The 27,517-nt window shown below is 39.2% G+C and overlaps 1 protein-coding gene across 1 annotated transcript in view; it reads left to right on the top strand.

Moving 5' to 3' along the window:
• CSMD1 (CUB and Sushi multiple domains 1) overlaps positions 1-27,517 on the top strand; it is a 4,503,734-nt gene that overhangs the window by 2,964,737 nt on the left and 1,511,480 nt on the right. Inside the window, exon 30 of the mRNA XM_078647516.1 lies at positions 2,651-2,845. Within this exon, the coding sequence (XP_078503642.1) occupies positions 2,651-2,845 (195 nt within the window). The remainder of the gene's footprint in view (positions 1-2,650; positions 2,846-27,517) is intronic.

Genomic DNA, 27,517 nt, shown 5'->3' with positions numbered 1-27,517 from the left:
ACTGACACACATTTTTTTAAATTAGTGGCTCAATATTAATAATAAAAAGAAATAAATGATAAAAATAAAATTGTTATAGGTTACTTTAATTATGCTCCTACTATGTGTCTATTTATCTGATGTTACAGAATTTGCAACGGTATAATGTGAATAAGAATGCAGACAGCTCACCTGAATTAGTTTATTCAAACTGAAAGATGATGAATGTTGAAAAGCCAGATCCCATTGAAAAAGAAAAAAAAAACAAAGCCCTCCCACTAGAGTGGAATAGCCCATCCCAAAACACACTTTGTCAGGCTGTAAAGCACGATAGAGAAGAAAGCAACAAATTTTGGGTGAGGGCACTTTTTACAAAGTCCTAAATATATTTTTCCAAGAAGTATCGCAAAACAAACTCTTAAAGTAAATCATAGAATACTATATATTGTTATGCACTGAGTCACAGTGTCAAGGTGAAGTACAAGGATATGCAATACAAATTGGATTCACAGCTACAGGTGATATTTGTGGCATATTTGGTGTATTTAGGTCTGAAATTGCCACTCTTACTCGACCATCTAATGACAGGCAATCAAAGCAGATATAGATAGTTCAGAAAGTGTAGTGAATCAATCAGTTTAGTTTTTACATTAATTATGTAGGATTGTATACGAACAGACATAACTCAGTCAGTGGAAAATCGTTTGAGCACTTCAATTATAATTTATGCACAAAGTTTTGTTTGTAAAATCGTGCTCAACTCCATTCAACACAAAATCCATTCATGCAATGCGTATCTTATGATAGAGGTAAATGCGAATTAGTAAAAATGTCTTAGTACAATACTCCTTGGGCCAGATTCACAAAGGTAAACTTACAGTTTTCTGTAAGTGTACGATTTTTTGCAATTCTCAAAGCAGTGTTACGAGTAGTATGTGTACGACTGCGGAGTCTCCGCACATAAAAATATAGGCAGAGGTAAAGATACTGGCCCACATGCATCATTGTGACATTTTGCACTTCCTAATTTGCGAAAAATAAGGAATCGCAAGTTAAGAAGTGCAAAATGCTATGCATCATTATTTTCGGTATTCATTTGTGATTCGGTAAAAATCGCAATTTTTACCGAATCCCAAATGAATACCGAATTCTTACGTTAATTTTCGCAATTCCCATTGATTCCTATGGGCCAAAAGGCCCATAGGAGTCAATGGGAAGGCATTAGCAAATTGCGAGTGGCACTTTGAAAATTTCATGGGTGCAGGGGGGGGTCCAAAGGACCCCCCCATGCACCCCTGAAATGTATTTTTCGCATCATGTTTCACACACACATGTCCTAAGGACATGTGTGTGTGAAACATGAATGTTGAAAAAAAAACATTTTCAGCATTTTAAACACTTTTTCCAAATTTACCGAGTGGTTCAACCACTCGGTAAATTTGAAACCCTAATTGCGAATTTACAGTTTTAAATTTAATGATGCATTGCTTTTAAGAAATCGCACATCTGCGACTTCTTAAAAGCACCCGCAATTTTAGAACTCGCAAACATGTTACGAATTCTAAAATTGCTTCATGCATCCCAAAAAGCACTTTTGCATTCGCAAACGGCCGATTTTAAGGAATCGCACCGTTTGCGACTACAAAAATGCTTGATGCATGTGGGCCACTACTCCTAAAATGGCTTTGTGAATCGCAAAAAAAAATAAACTTACATAAAAGTATAGGTTTACTTTGGTGAATCATGCCTTCAGACTCCAAAATACTAGACTGCTGAAAGAGAAACGATACAAGGCCTGATAATGCAAACGCTCACTGCGTTACTCAATTGGTAACTGTGCCATAGAAAATGGTTTACAGAAGAAAGGTTCGAGAGTCGCCTGCTTGGTGATGCAATTTTTTTAATGAAAAGTGGGCCGCATTCTTATTGTTTGTCTTTATAAATCTTAGATTTGGCAAAAGAAAAATACATATTTTCTGGTAGTCTTTTTGCTGTACGGTTACAGCATTGCTATCGTATCATTATCAAACGAAGCTTTAAAATGCAATGGAGGCTCGCTCCCATCTTTAGAGGAGTGTGTAACGAAATGTTCAAAAACACTGTCTTTTTTCTATGGCTGAATCTGAATCGAAAGAAAGTCAAAACAAAATTCTTCTTTCTCGCATAAACAGTTCTTTCCTTTTTTGAAAGGTCAACTTTTGTGGAAATGTATTTATGATGTATTGTGTCCCCTTTTTTTCTAACCTGGTTGAAATAAAAAATGCAATTCTGTTTACTTTGATAGTGATTTGCTTTCTTGCGCGCGTACATTTTTCATTCAAAATATCTGATACGAGCAGTGAAAAGGGCGAACATATTTCTATTCCCAATCTGCGCAATTTTTAATCGATGGTCTTTCATCCATTAAGAGTTATCATAAACAATGTTCATCTTTATGCTTTTACTTCTATGCTCCATCTTTCTTTATCTCCTTTGGACATAGGTAGCGGCGATTCAGTGATGTTTTTGTACGTCTGCGAAGGAAGATAAACCGAATATTGTGCTTACAAACCTTCGAATAAAACTTTGACTAATGGCGTGATTCAAATCCTTGTATGTGAATTGATGACCTGCAGCTAGCATGCATTCAAAATTGTTGCTATATTGAGAACTGTTAATTTTGTCATAACAGAGAAACCACGAGAAGCCTGCTTCGATCCTGGAAGCATCATGAATGGAACACGGATTGGGACCGATTTCAAACTTGGCTCCACTGTGACCTATCAGTGCGATTCAGGATACAGGATTATTGAGCCGTCAACAATAACATGCGTGATCGGCGCAGATGGAAAGCCGGCTTGGAACAGGGCCTTGCCTTCATGTAATGGTATGTATCCCTTTAACAACTAACTACAGTGAGGAGCAGGAACGCATCGAAGTGTGCGTTTATATAGCCCGTGACTTCACCTTCCAGCTGCAATTAAGAGCTTAAAAGCAGGTGCTCGAGCAACGAATCCAGGTCCAAAATCATTAACTCTTCTATCCTTCGTTTTACTAAGAAGACATCCAGGTGTTTATTGACGGGTTTCGAGTGACCACTGGCTTTAAGGGATGAATGAAGCAGCCTCGAATGGGAAGTGTTGCATCCGAGTATACGGTTGTCTTAGAATTTAGTTGTTGATGTTAATAGTGGGAATAGACCATTTTCCAAAAATGAAAAGGAACACAGTTTAAAATATTTACAACACACATCCTCCAAAGCCATTAGCCCACCTATATAATGTTTGTAGGGAAAAAAAAGTGAAATACCACTTAACAAAATACATTTTGTATTTTAATCCAATGCCACCCATGGCCTTAATGATTATTCAAATCAACAGACACCACAGAAATAGATGTTTCATGCAACCATGGATAGTGCAGGGCTTACTGGCTGAAAGGCCATTTGGCAGGCTTTTGATGCACCAGCGGTGCAAAGGGCTTCGCAAAGTCTCCCTGTGTGACTTTTCATGGCCTTGTAATTATGGGCCCCTTTTATGCCTTTCTCTCTGCATTACTCATGCAACATCCATGGAATTTGACAGATTCCCAGATTTACAACATTTTGTAAAACTGGGACTGCATTAGAGACCTGCACCTACCCCGGGGAGGCGAAAGAAAGGCGCATTGAGGAGAATATTTTAATTACTCCTCGTTTTTTCCTTTTTCTATGTGTGCTGCACTTGGCTATCAAATGCTATCACTGCTTGTTTTTGTGCAGAAAGGTGTCCCTTCCTGCACAAAAACAATCATCCCGCAGCCTTGGCACTCTTGCCAAATGACTCATGGGTGCCTGCGCTGATGCATGGCAGCCAATTGTGCACCATCGCAGGAGAAAGCTTAGGGATGCATGGTATTGTTGTTAATACGACGCATCACTGTGCTATGAAAACGATGCAGCACAGCACACCTAAATGGCTTGCCACACCATGTTGCGTCATTTTCTTGTAGATGTGGCCAACTTAACAGAACCGTCAGTATATATGATGTAATCATAGCGATCTAGAGTCATTATTTCATTAGACAGAGGAGATTTTTGTTTGTACTGTAGAAAAGCTTGTGTATGTAGTGTAGAATCAAATCTATAGTATACATCTGTTACAGTGAGTGAAGTATTCCATTTTATCCATCAGATGTAAATCTTTAGGGATTGGAATGCTTGCTTGGGGGACAGCTTCTAAAGCCAGGACCGGGGTCACAGTCATTATGCGTTTACCTGGAGCCAGTGCTCACTCTCTCACCACAGCAGTCTGCACTGCTGTCAGATGTTTTTAGTAGGTGCAAAACGCATTTTGACATTGGTGTAGAAATGAGATTTATATGCAATTAGTTATGTGTAACCTTCATTGAAAGTGTATCCTGATGCCCTCGCGATGACACAGATCACCAGGTTTGTTGTGTTCAGACGTGTGTGTAAATGTTGGAAAGCGATCATGTCGGCTTGTACGGGACGTACAATTTGTGTGTGTTCCAGTGCCCAATGCATGCTTGAGAAGTCTGGACGTATCAAGTCATAGAATGATTTAACTCCTTCTGCATAGTATGGATGTATGGTACGCCAAGATGAAGGAATCTCAATATGGATTGTAGTCTTTTCAAAGTCAATGGGGTTGAAGCAGTGCAACTTCCTCTGCAAAGTGTGTCTCAAGGCTTTTGCCTTCACTTGACAGCTCATATTCCAGAAGAAGTACAATGAGGTGGCACCTTTTTTAACATTGAATTTGTAACGCTTGTAGGAAATCCTAGAATTATGCAATCTACTCTTGTTAAGTGTTCCATGAGGATATCATCTATCAGATATATGTCATCGACATAGGACAATGCCTGATCTTCAACATTTTGTAGTAGCTCTGTTACTGTAGCTTTAAACAGCTTAGGGTTATTCCTATACCTCCGGGCAGTTGATAGAACTGCCTCTGAATGCAGTTAGATGTCTGCTTCCTGGTGCTATATTCTGGCAGAAAAATCCATTTGAGGTATCAAGTGTATTTCTTCCACACATTGTTGTTCGTTAGTGTGGCACTGTGTGCATTCTGTACTGCAATGATCAATAGATAGAAGCAAATGAAAGTTATTAGAACTATTAGGATAGTGAACAGAATGAAAACGTCCACCCTCAAGATAAACAATGTATATATGCAAGCATATAAAACAATATACAGATCTGGCATACTACTATATGTCCTCTAACTTAAGTGTATAGGGCGTGTTTATGTGTTCTGCCAAGAATCCCCATGCTGGATGATCCAAACCCAATACCTTAAGGGAAAGAAAGTAGGTCCCCATCTATGTCATTAGATGGACACCCCTCGTAGAGGTATAAGCAGGCTGATGGGCTGAAGCATCAGCATGTAGAGACCTTGCAATTGCCAGCAAAGTGCTCCTCTGCCAAATCTCCTGCCTTGGTCCGTAATCTTGGTCAGGTCACCATGTTATAGATAGCTTTGTCTCAATATGTACGAAACAAATAATCACATGTGCACAATATATGTATGTATTAACCCTGTACATGATGTGTCAAGTTATCAGGATAATTTTCTTGCCAAGCTGGTTTGTAAGCAAGTATATTTTCCTAGAATCTATTCCACACTGTCATGGTTGCAAATGTGTGAAGGCAACTTTAGGAAGAAACCAGTGGACATGTAAAAATGGCAGTGTTTTCCTCTAGGCCTAACTGGGACAAATGACATGAGGGACTTTCCTTCAAGCCAGGAGCCACAGGCACTGTCATCTCTTCACTAGCACAAGGTTCAACAGGTGTAGTCCAGCAGACAGAGCATTCTCTCTTTGCCTAGTACAGGGGCCAGCTGGGTAGTCCTTCGGTGCTTCTCCAGTTCCATCATTCTCTGAGGCTTATGGAGCCAGGCGTGCCAAACGTATGCCCAGTAAGTGCTCTGGGTGGATGATGCAATCATTAGCTAATGGGTTACTTGGCTCCCACCAACCCTGTAACAACTCACTGCTATGTGTGGCATCTTGCAATCCAAGGGTGTACTATTCTGCCCACTCCCAAGACATGTGAACCATGCCATGGATCTTAGGAGCTCGGTAGCCCAAGAGAAAACCAGTTTGTACACTGGTCTCCCATCTCTGTTCCTGCTGCCGGCCTGTCTACCTGAACAAAGGGGCACCCCCCAGGAGTGTGATAGCCATTTGTCCACTAAAGTCAGCTTTGCCTTTAAAGCTTGCCTTTTGGGCCAATACTATGAGTGGCTTCCTGTAACGGGAGGGTGAGTTTTTCCCTGTGTAGCAGGCTACCATTTTTCCTAAGTCTGGGAGTCATTCACACCAATCCCAGAAAGGCAGAAATCTGTCTGGTGGCCAGCAACCATGTGAAGCCACTGAGACAATTAGGCTACATAGTGGCAACTTTCTTAAAATTGCTTTTCCATAAGAGTGACATTAAATTCGCCTTTGGCTTTAAGTCAAGTTTAATGCCAGAATGAATTTGATACCTTGTAGAGCCATTTTAGTAGTCCCATTCAGACGTTAGTCATGGAGAGGGGTCAACCGGAATCTCTGTGTTAGAACATGGGGCTACTATCTTTTCAACAGCAAAACAACTATTTGGAAGTTTTTCTGTCAGGATAGATTAAACCTACTTAAAAACATATATCTCACTGTCTCAGGGCTCTTTATACCTTCTTTTTGGGGAAAGGTACATATATTGTTAAAGTCAGTGGAGGATTTGCCATTGTTTTAAGTGGCAGAGTTGAACTAGAAATTTGAAATGTCTCTTCCAGGCTGTAGTACCAATGTGTTGACGTTGAGCCCGCAGTCTAGATGATGTGTCCAACTTCTCTACTCAGTGATGGCAATGCGTCAGTTCCATAGAGGTGCGATGCACTAGGTTTCTCCCTGCAGTTCAGGCAATTTCTCTATTTTTTCACACAGCAGTGGCAGCGATGCACGGTTTTGATGCATCGGGCTCTCAAGGCGAAGCGTTGGTTCAGAGAGTGATGCGCCAAACCTACTCCTGCAAGAGGGTTGAAGCTCCACTTCTGCTACATGCAGACTGTTGATGCATTAATTTCCAAGGTGCAGGTATCTGGGTCCACTTCCAGTGAACCAGGCACAGGAACATGAATAGAGACTTTTATATCCCTGAGTCTCAAGCAACAGGAAGCAAGCCAACAAGCCATTGGAGATCACTTCAGTTCTCCCTCAGCTCTCCCTTAGCATGGTCAGCACAGGACAGCACAGCTGAAAAGCAAGCCTTGCAGTCCAACAGAGTGCCGGCCCTTGATGCAGCACAGCAGTTTATTTTAGTTCAGTTGTAGGCCCAGAAGTGCTTCATTTAGTGGGGTCAGAGACCGTTTACTTATACACAGTTGCGCCTTTGAAGTGGGTGTGCCTTCAAAGAAGGGTCACTGAAGTACAAAAAAAGGGTAAACAGTCATAATATCGATTCCAAAATATAGAATGGACATAATATCGAAGTAAAAATATAGAATGGACAAAATATCGAATGGACACAATATAGTGGTTAAAAATATCGAATTAAGGTAAGTAATATCGATTTTCAAAATATAGAAGTCAAAATATCGAAGTATACAATATAGGCATTAAATATATCGATTTTTTAATAATATCAATTTTTTTTAAAGTGTTTTGTATGTTAGTATATGTGTGAAAAGTGTATATTAATTTTTGTAATGTATGTTTAATGTATTTTAAGTAATGAATTTTATGTTATTTAATTTTTGCGTAATTTAATTCTGTAGCGGGTTGTGGGTTAATAGGGGAATAGGGTGGGAAGTAATTTAATTATATTAAATTAAATATTAATTTTTAGCAATTATTATTAATTTTTATTTACATTTTGCTTTCTAGTTCTGCAGCGGGTTTTGGGTTTATAGGGGAATAGGGAGGGAAGTAATTTAATTGTAATTAATTAAATATTTTTATTTATTTATTGGTATTCATTTTGAATTTATTGTTATTTTTTAATTGGTAATTAATTTTTATTACTTGCCAATTAATTTGTATTAATTGATTAATTGTTAATTATGTTAATTTTCTAAATTTATTTTCTGTAGCGGGTTGTGGGTTTATAGGGGAATAGGGTGGGAAGTAATTTAATTGTAATTAAGTAAATAATTTTTTTCATTTATTGGTATTGATTTAAAATTTAATGTTAATGAATTTTTAATTGGTAATTCATCTCTAATTAATTGGCAATTAATTTTTATTAATTGGTAATTATTTTGTAATAATTAAATATTTGATAATTATGATAATTGTATTAATGTATTTTCTGTAGTGGGATGTGTGCTTATAGGGGAATAGTGTGGGAAGTAATGTAATTGTAATTAATTACATATTAAAAATACTTTTTGTGTATTGATAATTAATTTACTGTTCATTTTTAATTGATATTAATTTTTATTATTAATTCGTTTTTGTTATTGTAAATTAATTAGTTGTGAAATAATTATGAATAGGTTATTAATTTGTAATAACTAATATGTAGTTGTATTTCTAAATAATTATTACATAATATTAAATTGGTTATTAATTTCAATTAATGTTTTATTGGTATTGATATTTAATTTATTTTTAATAATATATTAAATCATTACTTTCCCTACTGTTGCACTCTCTGGAGTGGGAATAGTATTTTTTACCCCTACGCTATCCAACGCTTTCCCTACTGTTGCACTATCTGGAGTGGGAATAGTAATTTTCACACTCCCGCTATCCAACGCTTTCCCTACTGTTGCACTCTCTGGAGTGGGAATAGTATTTTTTACCCCGACTCTATCCAACGCTTTCCCTACTGTTGCACTCTCTGGAGTGGGAATAGTAATTTTTACCCCTACGCTATCCAAAGCTTTCCCTACTGTTGCACTATCTGGAGTGGGAATAGTAATTTTCACACTCCCGCTATCCAACGCTTTCCCTACTGTTGCACTCTCTGGAGTGGGAATAGTATTTTTTACCCCTACTCTATCCAACGCTTTCCCTACTGTTGCACTCTCTGGAGTGGGAATAGTAATTTTTACCCCTACGCTATCCAATGCTTTCCCTACTGTTGTACTCCCTGGAGTGGAAATAGTAATTTTTACCCTTCCAATATCCAACGCTTTCCCTACTGTTGCACTCTCTGGAGTGGGAATTGTATTTTTTACCCCTACGCTATCCAGCGCTTTCCCTACTGTTGCACTCACTGGAGTGGGAATAGTATTTTTTACCCTCCCGCTATCCAACGCTTTCCCTATTGTTGCACTCTCTGGAGTGGGAATAGTAATTTTTACCCTTACGCTATCCAACGCTTTCCCTACTGTTGCACTCACTGGAGTGGGAATAGTATTTTTTACCCCTACGCTATCCAACGCTTTCCCTACTGTTGCACTCTCTGGTGTGGGAATAGTAATTTTGACCCCTACGCTATCCAAAGCTTTCCCTACTGTTGCACTCTCTGGAGTGGGAATAGTATTTTTTACCCCTACGCTATCCAACGCTTTCCCTACTGTTGTACTCACTGGAGTGGGAATAGTATTTTTTACCCCTACGCTATCCAACGCTTTCCCTACTGTTGCACTCACTGGAGTGGTAATATTAAATGTTACCCTCCTGCTATCCTACGGTAAAATATTGTACATTTTTTATTAATAACTTAAAATAATTATATCTTAATTTTAAGGTTATATGAGTATTTTTAAGTATGTTTTAGTTAATTATATTTATTATTTCATTAATTTAAAATTACTTTTAAGACATTTAAAAAAATTCGATATTTTGACTGACTATATTTTTTACAGACTATATTTTGGATTCGATATTTTTGTACTTACCTGTTTGTAGATAGGAATTCGATATTTTGGCATTCTATATTTTGGTGACTATATTTTGGTACGTCTATATTTTGTCATTCTATATTATGTCAGTGATCCCCAAAAAAGCCCTTTCTCCCCAGCCCTGGCAACGGACGTGCTGTAGTGGGTAATCAACTCTTTGTGTGGGGACAGGGTCCAGCATAATCAGGTGTAAATGTTAGTTCCTCTCTCTCTTCGTGCCCAGGAAGAACCAACAGAATGCAGATGGGTACTCCGACATACCTAACCTTCCTGTGCTTGTGGCTGTCTAGAAGGCATGCAGAAAGTGTAGCTATCACCAACCCCAGACGTGTATTAGAGACAGGCTGTAGGTACACAGAGCTGTTTGACATTTTTAAAATGGTAATGTCAAATCCAACTTTACCATTAAAGATGATTTGTCATTACCATTCCAAACATATAAAACATTACACTGCTTATCCTTTCTGATTAGAAATTACAGCTTGCAAGTGTTTTAAGGAATTTCCAATGTTCACCTATGAGAAGAGTAGGCCTCATAGTAATGAAAAATGAAAAATGAATTTAGAAGTTTTACACTGCCAGAAAATGCAAAATTTAAAAGTGTATGGCCTAACTATTACTAACATAGCACCCTGCCCTATGGGCTACCTAGGGTCAACCTTAAGGGTAACCTGTGTGTTGTAAAAGGGAGTTTAAGGCTTGACAAACAGTTTTAAATGCCAAGTCCAGGTGGCAGTTAAACTGCACACACAGGATCTGCAGTCGGAGGCCTGAGGCATGTTTCAAGGGCTACTTTTGTTGGTGGCACACAAGGGCAGACTGGGAATGCATTCTAGATCTGGCAATAACGTCATTCCAGCCTGGGTTAGGGTGATGGTGGGAAACACAGCTGCTATGCTTTTGTTACACAGGCCAATTTTAAAGCACTGCTGCAAAACTGGCCACCAGAAACAACAATTGCCCCTACTGGCCCAAAACCAGCCCCACCCTTTTCCCGCTGGGAAAAAAACAGCTACGGCCAGTCTGACCCTTGTGTCACAATCAGTGCTGCAGGCCCACTATTAGCACTTAATTTACAGCCCTGGATATATGCAGTGCACTCTACTAGGAAGTTATAGGTACATTAAATATTCCAGTTGTGGATAAGCCAATGTTATCACAATTTAAGGAGAGAGCACATGCCCGTTTGCACTGGTTAGCATTAGTAAATTGCCCAAAGTCCTAAAGCCAATAAACACAAGATCAGAAAAAGTGCAGGAGGAAAGCAAAATGTTTGGAATGACCCTTCAGAAAGGGCCACTTTCCAACAGCTATACCTGGAGATATTGACTGTGATAATGAACATACAATAATGCAGACATGATGAAGACTTAAAATAATTGTTGGAGTGTAAAGGGTGCTCTAAAGAGCTGAAACATTTTACAGATCATATTTGCTTAATGCAGCCATGAAGACTGGTAGATTTGTACAATACTTTCATTTGCATAGCACATACAATCACAGGAGGTGGGAAAAAAATTCCTAGAATAAATATATATATATATCCATTCAATCAACCACAGTCTGGTACACGACCAATAGCCTCTCATGAACCACAAGAGGACGAGAGAGTATAATCCTCTCCCAGGCTTGTGTAATGCTGTATGGTTGGAGACCACTCTTATTATGGTGTATTTAATGTCGAAATTGACATGCACCCACCATCTCAGGCATTCCTCCCATGGCCACTCTTTGGAATTAATAAAGATGGAAGAATTTCTTGTGAAACAAATAAAACCTCTCTAAATCAGTAATCTCTCTAATTGTCCAACCCTGAGACATGACAGTGAATCTAATACAATCCCTCTTATGAAATTTAGCACTCAGACAGAGATGTCAAAGGAGGCTAAACAGGCCCTAACGGATTACACTGTCAACAAACAGACCAATATCTGTGCTGTAATGAAAGGTGTGAGTATACAAGAAGATGATACACTGATATAAAATCAGTCCAATGCAAATATAAGAACAAATAAGAACACTAGGGTAAATAGAGTAACTGAGGGATATCAGCTAGTGTTGGGGAGGCAGCGATTGATATTATTGGACCTCCAAAGAGTGAGTATAAGTAACTGAGATTAAATAGGAATGGGTATGAGTGGCAGTGAGTGAGCATAATTGAGTGAGAAATAATGAGGAAGAATAAGTGATAATGAGGGAGGAAGTGTGAATGGCTGAGTCAGAGTAAGTGAGAATAAGTGAGAATGAATGAGAGTAATAGTGAGTGCCAGTGAAGAAGAAAGTGTGAGTGAGTGGGTGTGAAATGAGTGACAATGAGGGAGTGAGAGTAAGATGAGTGAGAATGAGTGTAGATGAGTAAAAGTAATGATCATGACTGACAATGTGATTTTACGTTTGCAAGTCTGCCAATGGCAACAGCATAGCAAAACTAATTCTTGGTATATAGAGGCACGAGGGCAAAACGCCAGCTCGGGCATTCTGGAGGCAATTCTTAAAAAGACTGTCACCTGTGACATAATGTTGTCATTGTGATATGATAGTTAATACTTGGCATATGGGCTACCCTTGAAGAAAATTCTTGCCCTAATGATAATTCTTGGCATAGGGGAACCTGTGCAAAAATGCTGTCACTGGTATATTGGAGGAAATATTTGACATGAGGGTAACCATGACAAAATGTAGTGAATGGTGCATTGGGAGTATTTATTGCCATAAGGGATGGCAACCATGACAAAATGCTGGCCTTGGTATAATATTGAAATTTTTGACGTATGAGTCACCCATGGTATACAGACAGCAAGAAAGCATAATTTTGGCACTAGCATATTGTAAAAAGTGCTGGCTCTGGCACAATGGAGGTATCCATATGATATGTGCAGGCATTCATAACACAACAAAAGGGAAAATATCCAAGGGCGTGCCATGTTTCATTGACTTAACACAGCACTGAAAAGATTATTTAATGAGTGCTCTTTCACAGCCAATGGCTTATTTAGCAAGTGTACATGAAAATGGTGCTTTCTAAAGAACTATTTGCCCTATTTTGTTAAAAATGTTTTGGGATGAGCCTCTTTAACCCCACTTACCCACTTTAAAAGTTCACCAGCTACCACAGTATTCATTCAATTCAATTCAATTCAATATTATTAAAGATGTGGAACTCCTAAGAGGTCCACTTAAAATTACATTCTTATTATTACAAGGATAAAACATGACAAATTCCTTCAGATAACATCAGTCAATAGTATCAATTATCCCGATATTCAAAATAATTCAGATTTTCAACAATAAAACAGTTTAGCTCACGTATAAAATAACATTTGTTTAGGACCGTATTAGTCAATAGCAGGTACGATTAAGTAAAAAAATAATATGCATAACCTCAGTGTTTAGCGAGAATTTTCAATCATTTGGGCAGCAGCACGTAGCTATTTCGACAGAAGATCGCATTTAGAATTAGCAGCATAGGGATTGAAGAAACAACATATCCTAAAATGTGCAAAGTACAGTAAGTAGCAGGTAGTTCGTATGCAAAATAAAGTCCAAAATTCAACTTCGGCTAAAAGTCCAGTTTAGAATAGTAGCAAGAAGGAAGGAATAGCAGATCATATCCAATAGTATACAAGGACAGTAAATAGCCGCCAGTTCATATGAAAAATGGAGTCCAAAATTCAGCTTCAGCTAAAAATTAAATTTGAAATTAACAGCAAGAAAAAGGAATCAAAAAGTATATCCTAACGTGTAAAGGGCAATTCAGTAGCAGCCAGTTCATGTGCAAAATACATCCAAAATCCCAGTACAATTATGTTTTGAAATTAACAGCTAGAACATAGTGGGAAACAAACTTATCCCTTTTGTGCAAATAGCAATAAATAGCAGCCGATCAGTGTGCAAAATACAGTCTGACAAAAGAGAAAATACTAATATTTCATAAGAAGATGACAGACACCGGGGTTAACTACCCAGTTAAAAGAATGTATAAAAGATTTTAAATATATACATAAACTCCTTAAAATAATTAAAATGTTTTACACACACTACTTCGTTTTTGAGACTAAAAAGAAAATCTCGGGCTGAAGCTACATTTTTAACACAATTTTGTAAAAAGATCGGCCGAAGCCAACAATGTCGACTCGAAGCCAGTGCTGGACAGGCAAACAAGACATGGTCCAGGGTCTGAATGCTCAATTTACGCATATTACACGTTTTTCCATTTTTTAAATTCTGGGGCAAGTTTGATGTTATTTTGTTTAGGGGTAAAAGATTCATACAACATAAAGTGAGCAAACGTCGAGTTCCGTGTTCTAAAGACCAAAATAAATATTTTTGTGGAATTAACGGTGAGTTTGTCCTGGCTATTAGCTTTCAATTCTCTTTAGAATGATAGAATTTAGTATCTCTTTCAAAGCTAACTTTGGCACTAAAGGTTTTTAGGAGAGATTTAAATACTAATGGTGAAAGGGTAATCACTGATTTTTCTTGAATAAAACAAATAATGCCAATGAAAAATCACGATAAAAAGAGTAATTACCTGCCGTAACACCAAAGATTTCATGGGACGTGAAGAGTCTTAATGAATCTGGCTTGCAAATTTTTTAGCTGCTATCCCCAGCCTAAAACCCTGGATAAATCTTGGCTCTAGGAACATTCCGGTGTAATTGCTGCAGTTGGGACTAACGTATTAAAATTACATATTTTACGTAGTATCTAACCTTCAATCCTATCTAAAAAACTCCAGTCCTTAACAGGTATTGATTCAATCGCATAGAGCAAGGTTGGAAGAATGTTTGCCTTAAAAACCATCAGTAAATGTAAAAAAATTCTTCTGCCCATAGCACTGTAAAAGATATGCAGACCATTGGTGTTGGTTGTAGCTTTACAAGTGCTATGTTCAATATGAAGTTTGTTCTTTGTATTACCTGCTATACGTTTCTCTAAATAAAGGTATGAGTATACCACCTCCAGCTTTTCAGGACCAATTTGCCACTTAAAATTACATGATTTTCTACTTTTATTACTTTTCATAATTCAGATTTTACTTTTAGAGACATTTATTTTCAAGAAATGGCCCGCTGTAAAATATTGTAGTGATATCATCTTTCCATTCAGCCCAATAGGGGTAAGGTCCATTACTACTATATCATCTGCATATAAAAGACCTGCAAAAAACCGGCTACTTATCTTTCTCATCTGCTTGAGCAAAGCAATCCAGTAAATCTGCTATATATAAAGAGCTGCGGTGCTAACAAGCAACCGTGTTTCAAACCAGTTTAGTATCTGGCAACAAGTTTGCGAATTAATGCAATAATTAAGGATAGCAGGGGTGAGGGCAATCCCATTTTTTGAAGTTTTCTCTAGAGTAGTGGTCCGACCTATGAAAGCCATGTATACCTTTGAGTTACGAGAAATTGTATAGTTCTCCTCAAATAGTTTCAGCATGGAGATATTATCAAGAGTGGAATGGTTTTTTCTAAAACCTGCTAGTTCTATGGGGGGACCTTCTTCTCCGTACCCATTCCGTAAGATGATCGAGGATACTACGTGCAAATATTTTCCCTGCCACATCCAATAAGGTTATTTGCCGATAATTACCTGGGTGTGTTCTAGGACCCTTTTTGTACAAAGGAATTAAAATACTTCCAGACCAAGATGGTGGTCTCTTCCCCTGGGAGTAGCAAAAATTAAACAGTGGGGCTAGATAAGTGCCCCATAAAAGTTGCTCCTTTTTGATTACCGTCATAGAAATTTCATCAGGGCCCATTGCTCCTGAAGATCTAATTTTTTTTAATAGCTCCAGCCAATTTATTAACTGAATGTATATAGATAGATTACAGAGGTTTTAAACTGATCGGGTGCCGTAATGATTAATCTGGTGGAATAAAGATTTTCAGAATGCAGTTCTAACAAATGAAGTTTCCATTCCTCTGCTTTTATGGGTATAGGAAGAGGTTTCACTCTAGTGCCACAGCAATCGGCAATTATTTCACAGTACTTTTTGGAATTATTTTTTGAGGTTGCCTCTTTTAGCTACATCCATGCACCATCTTCTTTTATTTGCTTTAGGGAGCATTTCTTTCTCTGTCTTTTCCTCTTTAAAAGGTTTATTAAATTGCCTTGTTCAAATGAAAAATTCAGGAACTGGGCTCTCACTAATTTATTTATTTCCCTACTTATAGTAAGCAATGGGTTAAAAAATGGCCTCCGCTTAATTGGAGCATGTGTTAATTTACAGGATTTAGCCAGGAGACCTATATTATGGGGGAAGGCTTCGAGTAAATCTAATGGGTAGAGTCACACTCGACCGAGATTAAGTGCTGCTGATCTCTTATTAGTGCAGTTAAGTACGCTTTTATTTTAGCGGTCACTTGAGTATTCCAATGAATCTTACCATTTGTTACTTTGAACCCTATTGCGTAGCCTTTAAAATTCCAGGGACCTACCTTAGCACAAGTGAATTCAAATTTAAAGTGAATAAGCATTTGGTCACTAAGCGCAATCCCAGGACTTCCATATTTGTAAGTTTACAGAAAAAATCTGCAGAAACAATTAAATAATCTATAAGAGATTTCCCAGTTGGTGCCTTATGAGTGTAATTTGCTGGAATATCCTTTTCTAGCCTCCCATTGGCGATTATGAGATCTAAACTTCTCAAGCCTTCGAGTAATGAGACTCCTCTTTTGACTGTCCTACTTTTATTAGGAAATTGGACAATGGGGATATTTAGGGCATCATTTTTTTCGATGTTGGAAAATACCCCTATACTATGAGATGAGACTTTGGAGTTCAAATCACTAACTAATAATAGGGACCTACAGTCTTCACTTTCCAAGGTAAAAATGAATAGATCTTTTAATGAATAAGAATAAGCTGCATCTGGAGGTAAATATGCATTTATGATCAACAAGGAATCCAAATAATCCTGGCCATCCTTATGATCTAACTTAATCGCCTGAATTAAGTTAGAAATTTCTTTATATGACCAGCTAAGATTTGTACTTAGCAAAATAGCAGTACCACCTTTAGCATGACCTCTTTTCCCAGGGAACGCAGGCCAGCTCGGCACAATATAATCTTCAGTGGACCAGTTCTTTGTGATCCAATTCACTTGTAGACAAATTATATCAGCATTTTGCTCTTTCAAAAATGAGAGTTTGTTTTTATTAGTGCTTAAGCCGGCTGCCTTTCAGGATACCACATTAATATTCTTGCTAGGAAGAGTTCCCACATTTTAGGCCTGGCGGTTTATTTGAATTAAGGACACCTGCAACCCAACTCCATTTCTTATCTTCCTCCTCTGCAGAAGGCTCATGCTGAGTATTTTTCTCTGTATGGAGTGAAACCCTCATATTTTCTTTACCGAGGAAAACCTGCAAAATACTCTCTTTCTTTGAGAAAGGTTTGCCTCTTACGGAGGTTTCTAGATCGATGTTAGGCAGCTTATTTTGGACCACTTTTTTTAATGTAAACTCTACTTCTGGTATTAAAACATCAATGCCACAACAGCGTAGTTTATTGCTGTATGCCATTATCAGATGGGAGATAGCTTTCAATGCAAATGTTACTCTTGCACCCCTAGAATTATTATATTTTTGAACTTCAACCAAAGCGATATCATTGCTTTCGATCATCTGAAGGCCTGAAATTTCATCAAAGCAACACAACAGAAAGGTCCTATAATTCATGGTCAAAAATATACCAAAAATCCAGGCTAAAAGGGGTGGGATGTGAGCTATTAACTAGATTGGATACCTCAGAAATATTTTCATTGTGGTTATAAATGACAGTATTATCTAAAGAAGAAGCAAATAGAGAAGCATTGGGGTTCAAAATACACTGAGTGGTAGGGGGAACAATTATATCTAAAATCATTGCCTCTTGGGTAGATTAAATTAGTGCACTTGAATTCAGGAAAGAGGAACAAGGACCCGATGGATTGAACTCTGTTAGTCCATCTTCTTTCTTATGAACATTTGATTCCAGATTTGATGGAATGTTATGAATGAGGTTAGGGTCGAAGCATAACCGTTTTGCCATTTTTTTTACTTATCCTTCAGCGTTTTTCCCTTTGTATCTTCTTCTTCTTACTGGCGTTGTTACATTTGTTCTTAATAGACTTTCCCTTAATAGGAAGGGATCCAACTTGTAGTCCTTCCTCTATAGGCTGCTTAGAAGAATTCACAGCTGTCTTTTGGAAAATAGGGAAAACCTTTCGAATTGTACTTGAGTTTCTATTGTCCATCTTAGCTTGCGGGTGGGACATAGATACAACCACTGCAGCTGAAGACTCAGAACCAAAGAGCTGCCGTAAAGTAGAGGAATGTAACTTATCAAGTATATCTTCCTTTTCTTTCATTTTGCTTTTATTTTTTCTATTAAAAAAAGGCATACCAGCCTGGATGCCAAAGTCCCGTCCTTTAACGTGTAAAAGAGAGTCTGTTTGAGTAGTATATAGCTTGTCGGAGTCTTCCTCCTAAAAGAGGGGAATGGGAGATCCCCTCCCTAGATTTGGAATACTGAGGGGAAGTACGCCAGCTTTGCCTGGCAATCATTTTTGTTTGGAGGCTATAAACTTTGTGAGGGCCAAAACAGAGTGCACGATAGAATCAGAGTTACTTACTGATTTCTCCATTAAGGCTAAGATGGAAGCCAGCACTCTTTCCAGGCAAAGTAATGATTCCTACATCAGCATTTTTGACTCGGGATTATTAATTAAGGGAAGAAAGTTTGGGAATAGTTCAGAAGTTAATGAGCCCCGTGAATCTAATAAGCTTGTTCCACTAGGAGTACTACTGAACAATTGCATTTTAACAGAATGATCCTTGGAGGAATGTGAAGTGACTGGAATAGGAATCCTGGACAATTCTAGATTGAAAATGTGAGACATTTCAGAAGATTGATCTAGATTAATGTCAGGTAGTGTGAAATCTTCCATTATGTGTTCTCCCGCTTTTGGCACTAGTTGAGAAACTCTTTTGGGTTCAAAGACTCCATTTACATGTGAGCAGATGGTTACATTTGCCAGCAAAGAGTCAGCCACCCTATATTCCGAGTGTTGGTAATCTGTAGACCATACTCCCCGATTTTGGGCAGTAGTGTGGAGGGTACTTTTGGCAATGGTTTTCTGGCAATAGCTTTAGCCTCTACATGATCTTCATGTCCTTTATGGGAAGACTTCAACATCCCTGCTGATTTTAAACATTTCTTTTTTTGGAAAGAAGGAAGAGATGGTATTGAAAATCTTCAAAGTGTTTATTTGCAGTGAGTTGTTTGTGCCTTAGAGGATTAGCACTAGTTTTTTTGCAAGCTCTTGTGTACCCCAATCTTCCAGAGCGCAATTTTTTGCCTTTACATCTTAGCTCTTATATTACAAGTCACTTAGCCAGGCCGGCCAGCACAGCCAGAGAGGTATAGCTCCAATGTGCTTTTGCGCCGATACGCACAAGCGCCCCCTATGCAACACTGAGCACTGAGTTTCCACTTTCCATCGCACTCTCGCAATCTCATGAGCTCGGGTGGCAGATTGAATTACTGGCTGCCAGCACGACGCTCTAGGGCCACAACACCTTCTGTTCCAGGCTCCTCTGGCACCTTCTATCGCCAATAAATTTCCAACAGGTCCAACGAGGCCGACAGGTCTTTACTTATATGATGGTTTGCAGTTGTGATTTTATTTTTAACAGAGTTTTTTACCAAATCCAAATCCAAACACAATCCAGAATCTTAGCAAAGTTGTGTCGGGGATGGGGGAGTGAAGCAAGGATTACACGGGGGCAGACTGGATCCCAAACAGGATCTAAACTTGGCAAGATCCTAATGGTTTTAATTGTTTTGATGGTTTTGGTAATTTAGTAGTAAATCAGTGGTTCAGTAGCTTGAAGGCTTAACACAGGGCAGGGCAGAGTAAAGCCGAACTGCGGGATAGAGAGCAAGAATGGAGCAAGGAGAGAGGGAGGGATCATAAGACCTTCTCAGTTCTTCCTTAGCCCTGTGTTTGCTCAAGCCCAAGCCAGTCACCCCCCTCCTCCTCACCGCTCAGCTTCTGTTTTGCCTTTCATTTAACTTTGTTGACTTTGTTATTTTCACCGCTGTTCACGTGACTCCCCACAGTGAAGTCCTTGTCTCTATCAGTGCTGTGAGTCCGCGGGTCCATGAATTTTCTGTGGCTTAGTATTACTCTATACCTCCGTGGTTAATTAGGAGCCTCTCTTCTATGGCTGCCCACTGCTTGCTGCGCTGTGCTCACTCATCGTCCTCCGCCCTCGGGGACCAGCTGTCTCAGCTGGGAGTCTGCACGCTCGCAGACCGTCAACCAGCAAATGGCAAAGGCTGCGGCCCGGGAACCTCTGCGCGGCTTGACGGCGTGACGGGTGGGGCTCTCAGTGGCACCCTGCTCCGGAAATTCCTCTTAGCACAACGGTCAGTCCTGTTTCTATCACACTCATAACCAAACACGAAAATAAGTGAAAAAAAGGCTCTGGCCGCATTTCCAACACAACTGCGGTGAATGAAAAATAAATATACGGCTCCTGCAGCTTATCAGCAAACACGTGCAGTGAATGACAACAAACAACCGGCTTCTGCTGCTTGTCCTCCCATACGTGGTGAAAAAAAAGATATGAAACGGCTACTGCCGCTTTTCCACCACAACCGCAGTGAATAAATAGTAAATATATGGCTCCTGCTGCTTTTCTCCCCACATGCTGTACCCACACGCTGTGCAACAAAAAGAAAACGGCTCATGCTGCTTCCTCGCACACACGCTGTGCTGATGAAAGGCTCACAGCTCCTGCCGCTACAAGAGTTAAAGGGTCTCAGCAGAGGGAAGCAGTTTATACACCCACTCAGAGATCTCCGCGGTTCCTTTTCTGTGGCGGGCGGGGCTCCCAGCTCTCAGGAGCACTCTGCGGCTCCCAGGCTTCGGGGCTCTTGAGCTCTCGGCTCGGCTCAACTCTTGGCTCACCGCCTCTCAGAAACAGAACACGGCACGGCGCAACACAAGCTCCTCCTCGGGAAGTCACTATACCTTTCCACAGTAAGGACAGAAGACAAACGGAATCTTGATGAGCACTGTTAGCTTTCTGCCACATCTCCTGGAACTGGGGCATTATGCTTTGGGATGTGTAAAACAAAATATTTCAACAGTGCAACACACACCCTTTTAACTATGTAATAAAGTGAAAACCGTACACATATCTAAACATTTTCTTGTCTTGTTTAAGTATTGAGAAAGGGGAAACATCCTTTACCAAGCAACTTTTACCACGCAGAGCCTTTACAACGCAGCTTTTACTACGAAAACCATTACAACGCATTTCACTGGAGGGGGCTCTAGGATAGGGAATAGTTTTAATTTACTATCCAACACCTTCCCTACTATCCACGGGGACTAGAGTTGGAATAGTAAATTAAACTATTCACTATCCAGCACCCCCAAAAGCAATGCGTTGTAAAGGCTTGTGTTGTAAAACTCGCGTTGTAACCGCATGCGTGGTAAAAGAATGCGTTGTAACAACGTACATCCTTGAGAATGTCTAAATTATGTGTTTGAGTAAAACCTTCACCATTGTGCTTCCCAGAAGTGATAGTGCCTTCCAAATAAGTGTACCTCAAAATGTAATAAAAATCTATGAAAAATTGTAAGCCAATTGTTTTTCCTCTCACCATAATGTATCTCTACATTTCTCGTTGTGCTGTACTCTTGGGGAACTCTTAATTCTTGACAGCATGTGTATAAAATATTAAAAGTACCCAATGCTATTCTGTTTGTTGTGGCTGCATATCCTGTTCAACAAACACATAATGAATCATGTAATACAAAGAAAATGAATAATGCTGTTCTGGTATGTTGTGCCAGCGGCCTAGTATAGGTCATATCTAAAATACTTTGTTTTACTTTGTTCTGGTCAAATAATCATGCAATTATTATGTAACTTCGGGGCTCTCCATTATTGTGATCTCATCATGGTTAAGGTCATGTGGCATCACCTCCTAGGCCGGAAACTTTTAGCGTCTTTGCCCATTGAACAGTTCCACATTCAGACTTTTTTTTTGGAGCTTGGGGTTCCTCAGCAGGGCAAGGCTGCAAGCTGTAGCTGAGATGGACTCCAAGAGCCCGTATACCCTCCCTACTGAAATTGATTGGCTGCTGCAGAAACGCTCCTAGAGAGAGAAAGCTTAATCTTTGGCCCAGAGCCAATACATCTTCGTCGGATTGACTGAGCAGGTTTGTCCTTTTTTTCGTTCACTTCCTACTGCAAGCATTCTCTCCGTGCCTCTCCCGGTCCAAATCCAAGATGATGGAGCCAAACCCCCCTTATGCAGAGCATAGGTACACACCTCACGGGTGTGGCCATGGAATTGAGCTGCCCTTTCTCTGTGGTTATGCCAAACCAGTTCAATTGGCAGCTACTCTACCACTGGGATTGTTGCCTGGTTGACTGTGGGAAACTGTAAGGGTCCTGCACAGCTGTCAGATAAAATTTGCACGTGACAAGGTGGGCCTCTTTGAAGTTAAACACGTTCCTGGGCATAGCCCAGATGGTTATCCTGCCAGAGGAACAGAACACCTCCTCACGCACAAGGCCTTTGCCCTGCTGTGGGAGCAGTTCTCACAACTCATCAAAGGGGATATGTTGATGCCAGGTACCAGCCGGTGCTCATGCAAATGAGCTTCCAGAGACAGTATGAAGGGAAAAGTTAACTTTGTGAAAGTAACTTTAAAAAAATATGTATTACTTATCCAACTTCACCAGTAAATTGGGCGTTAAATAGCTATTTTTTCAAAAAGTTTAAGAATGCTGGAGATAACATTATTGTCTTTAATATTGTTTCCATTGCTTTCCTTCGGAAAAAAGACTTTGGGGCCTTTTCCCTGTAAGAATAGGTTTAACATTAAGCTTTTACGTGCCATGCAGGCCACCCTGCCTTATGGAAAATAAGGTTCTTTAAGGATGACTTTGTAATATGTAAAAGAAAGGTTTAGGATTATTTTAGTAGGTTGAATTTGCAGTTTTAAAACTGAACGGTCATGCCACAATGGTAGGTCTGCAATCATGTTTCCACTGTCATCATAGGGGGTGGCACAATGGATGTTGCAGTCTACTATTGACATTAAAATTACAGGTCCTGGGTGCACTTTGTACCCTAAACCATGGACTTGTATGTAGTTTACATTAGCTAATTAGGAGTATAACAAGTTTCAACATGTTTTAGGGGGGCAGAGCACACAGACTGTGTACAAGGTCAAATAAGCATCCGTTCTAAAAAATAAGGGCCATCATGAAAAAGGGGCATTTTCCTACCCTACTCTTAGCCAAGAGGTGGATGTCAGTTATAGGTCCATTTTAAATATGTTATATTTGTTTAACAGCACACATACACCAAGGTTTCATAGTCCATGTAATTTTTCAAATGCACACAGAAACTTTCAATGCCAAACACAAAGTGTCTGATTTACAATGCATGAAAGTAGTACTGAGAAATGAGCACCAAGTCAACTTATGTGGATGCTTTGAAAATAGAAGTAGCACATTTGTGTTTTTAAACAGCACTTTAGAGTGAATCTTAAAATTTCTACCAATTAGTTGTGCAAGAGCAAAAAACAAATGTGAACACTGATGTGAAGAGAAAATACTGCATTCCTTTCACAGGTGCTATGTGCTGGACCTATCTTTATGATGTTTCAGAGTTTGCATAGGTTTACCTGACAAGGCTACCAAGGCTTCAGAGAAAGAACGTTTTTTGCTCTTGTAGGAGCGATTTTTAAAACTAATTAGAATTTAGTACAGTTTATAATAATGTGAAGAATTAACATGTACGCTTTAATGAGAATAATGCATTCTAAAATGCATAAACATGTAGTATGCCATCATATTTATTCCTACTAGGTCTCAAATGGCTAAAGCAATATTGCTTGACAACCTGAGTTGACTAGAAAAGCTAAATGTGCATAAATTATGTATTTCTTGACCTTTTCATGAACATGGTTTTCATAATAAATAATAGTTGCATGAATGTTTTAATATATTTCCACAGAATGTTTCACTTTACTCAAAGATCACTGTTAACAACTGATTGAAAATTAGTCTTTAATGGGGAAAGGAAGGGTTCATATATTAAAGATGCAGCATTTATTAAAGAATATGAATGGGTGTTGTGCTACATGTTTTCTTTTTCATTATATTGGAGTTTCAACTTCTTCATAGATCATTGTGAAGAAAATTGATATATTAGAAGGTTAGAAAAGTTGTGCAAACAAGGGAAAGGAGACCTGAATGGAAGAATGACCCATATGAACATAGGACTGATGTAATTTAGTTTAAAACCTACCGTTGTCTGTGGACTATCGTATTTCTGTGAGAAGATGAGTAGTGATACTGTTTACATGACAGCATTGGACACTGATTGGCTGGCTGAAGGAGGAAGAAGACAGAAAGCTACAACTTGATAAAAAGTGTTTTCTATATTAATGTGTGTTTCTAGAGTAGGTCCACTCTTAGACCCAGACACTTTTCACTTTCCAGAGACTTTTACCAAGATACAGGGCCTATGCTACTTGCTTTGAGACTCAACTTTGTTTCTTAAACCTTTAATTATGGCAAGTTCTACTATGATTTGAACTGACTTAAATGCTAAAGCTTATGCTTTTCTCACTCCCTCGAACTAGTACTCTATGGGTTCTGACTGACTCAATTTTCACCCGATTCTTAGAATAGGGATTCATTCCTTTATGGAACCTGCTTTAATGCATTTTTTGATGTGATCTTATTACCAATATTGCATTTTTTATTTATGTCCATATATTGATTAACACTTTAGCTTCTGGGTCTCTCCCTCCTCAGTGCTGAACCCTTTTATTGGCTATTCTGGTTAGTTCGCACTTTGGGCTTCATACATTTTTTTATTTCCCATAAGGTATCCAATGCAAATTTGCGTCCTTTTTCCAACACACTGTGAATTCTAAAGGTACCCATGGAATGCGAACTCCTTTGTAAGGAACTTAGAAATTAGCCAAAATGTGGCTGCATTTTGTTTTTTGGGGGGGAAATGGGAAAGAAGTCCTGTAGAAGAAAGCATTTGTGTTTTTTTCCTGCAGATGGCATCAACAAAGGGGCTGTGGTGCTAAAATCACAATCTTCCCAGATTTCACCAACAGGCAGATTTGATTCCGAAAGTTTGGCAGAGAGTTTGGCATTTCACTAGGAGAAATCCCCTTTTTCCTAAAAGTGCTTTCAACCTCCTTTCAGCTTGTGGCAGAAAAGAGTATACAAACCATGCTGCATCTCAGAATGCTTTACATTTATGGCAAATTTACAAAATGTGTAATTCAGCAAAGGGCATTTGTTTAGATCTTGAAAGGTTTTCCTAAATAAAGTGACTGTTGAAATAAATAAAATATTGAAATTGAGTTGAAAACAACTGTCATTTGAGTCTACGTTTTCATCTAGAATATCTTTTTACTATGGCAGATTTTTAAAAGACAATAAACCATTACATCCGCTAGGCACTTCTGCTTGCGAGGATATATAGGGCTTGTACGTTCTCCAAATACCCAAGGTACCCAAAACCAACCGCCCAACTGCACCTCAAAGGGGTTTTTATTGTGTGGTGACTATAAAGAAATTCATATGGTAAAACATAAAGAATGGACAAAGGATGAGAAGGAAAATTCTATATATCTGAAATGTACACCATATAAGGAGTTTAGGAGCAGTGATTGTACATCCCTAAATTGACGGGTACCCATACGGGCATGTGTTTCAAAAGGCATTTTGTAACATGTCTTTTGTGTTACACATGTACTATTTGAAAGGCACAGCAATAGGAATATTCAATTAGTAAGAACAAATATTCTACTAATCTGTATTCCCACATGTCTACCAATAACAATGGTGCCCCACTTGTGTGGCTGACACTTGCGCTAGCGACACAAAACCCCCCTAAGTGGCTTAGGAGACTTCATAGTTCACCCAGCAAAGAGCATTTTTTTACACGGTGGCTAGCTGTAGAATGCGGGCTCAGCTTAGCTGGAACCTAGGAAAACCTACCAAACTAAACACCCGGGGGAGCCCAGGCTGAAGGGACTTCCATTCTTTCCCACCATATGTCTTTTACACAGAATTGCAAAGCTCAAACTTTGCTAAAAAAAACATATTTTTTGGCATATCTGTCGGGTAAAGTCCTGGGATCTGCAGGCAGCCACAAATTTCTTATCACTTAGCACTCCCCTAAGTCTCCCAAGAAAAACAGTGCCTCACTTGTGTTGGTAGGCCAAGTGCATACGACACGAAAGGGCGCTAAACGCAACGTAGTCACATCACATTTTCCACAGAAAAACAATGGGTTTTTTTTGCAATAAGTGTAGCTGGGGGTTTTGTGCCCCAGCACAGTCAGCAACTACAAAAACCTACCAAACCAGCACATTTTTAAAACCCAAGGGCATGTGCAGGCTAGAGTGGCTTGCATGTCTCTCCCCTGGTTTTTTGCACACAGAATCCTGTGCAAACCTCAAACTTTGCCTAGATAAAACAAATTTTCCTTGCATTTCTGTGAGGAAATGTCCTGGAAACTGGAGGCAGCCACACATTTTGTTCCACACTTCCCTGTACCCACTGGGACAAAAACCTCAGGTGACCCCTTGCAAAACAATGTTGGTTTGTAATAGATAATGTTGATGTCTCCACAGTACGATTTGGGATATTCCCTGTTGCAGGAATTTGGCCCACCAACACAAGCGAGGTAGCAATTTTAGCGCAAGACTTGAGGGACATGTGTTCCCCACAAATAGAGTATGTACTGACAGTAAAAAGCAAAAACTCATCAAAACTTTATTGCACGTCCATCCATTAGTCAATCATAGGCATACTGATAGGATTTAGCATGAGGGTAGGTAAATAATTAATAAAAATAACTTTTTTCAACAATGACTTTACAAAATACTATCTGCAAAAGACATTGTATTTAGGCACGTCATCGCGACATATACATTGAAAGTGATGACGGCTTCGGAACTCAAATTTTACATGTGAATTGCGCGGCCATGATAAGCTTCTTAATATATAAGCATTTCGATATTTGAAAGCGCTAAAATGCAGCGTCAGTTCCCCAGAACTAGACGTCCGAAACGCGTCTGTGCACACTTTGCTGTTGCTGGATTAAATAACTTTGACTGCCCGCCACGGAGTGCTTCTAATTTGTTTTGGAGAAACAACGTATCTGCGCTACGCATATGCATATGGACTTTAACTTAAAGCAGGGCGACAGTGGCGTTAAAGCGGCACACAGAGAGGCTTCTCTGTGTTTTCCGGCAGAAACAGCATGTGTGATGAGGAAGACTGTCGTGAGGCGGCACGGGACATGTTTAAAAAACGAACTGTGACCATAGGAGATACTCCGGAGTCAGGAGGTGGGGGCACAACAACCCGAAGTTCGCTCAACATTCTTTTCTCAAAATTAGAGAGGTGCAGTGAAAGAGAAGTCCGCAAATGGTGGGAGGCTACCTCCCTACAAAGTTATATCGATGTGGACAGGGTACCAAGAGGTTTACGTATATACACTGTACCCGCTTATGAAAATACGGACCCAAGATTATTGGACCAATGGGCGGAGCTAACTGCAGCCTCATGCAAAGCAATGCTTGACCTGTTAGTCAAATTTGCATGGAGCGACCGGGCCAAAGCATTAGAAGAGAAGCAATCTGGAAAAAGAAATAGCCAAAGACC

This window comes from Lissotriton helveticus, chromosome 6, assembly GCF_964261635.1.
Source record: "Lissotriton helveticus chromosome 6, aLisHel1.1, whole genome shotgun sequence".
NCBI lineage: Eukaryota > Metazoa > Chordata > Amphibia > Caudata > Salamandridae > Lissotriton > Lissotriton helveticus.
Note: the sequence above shows the minus strand (reverse complement) of the source record. Positions and strands in the feature narration are given on the sequence as shown.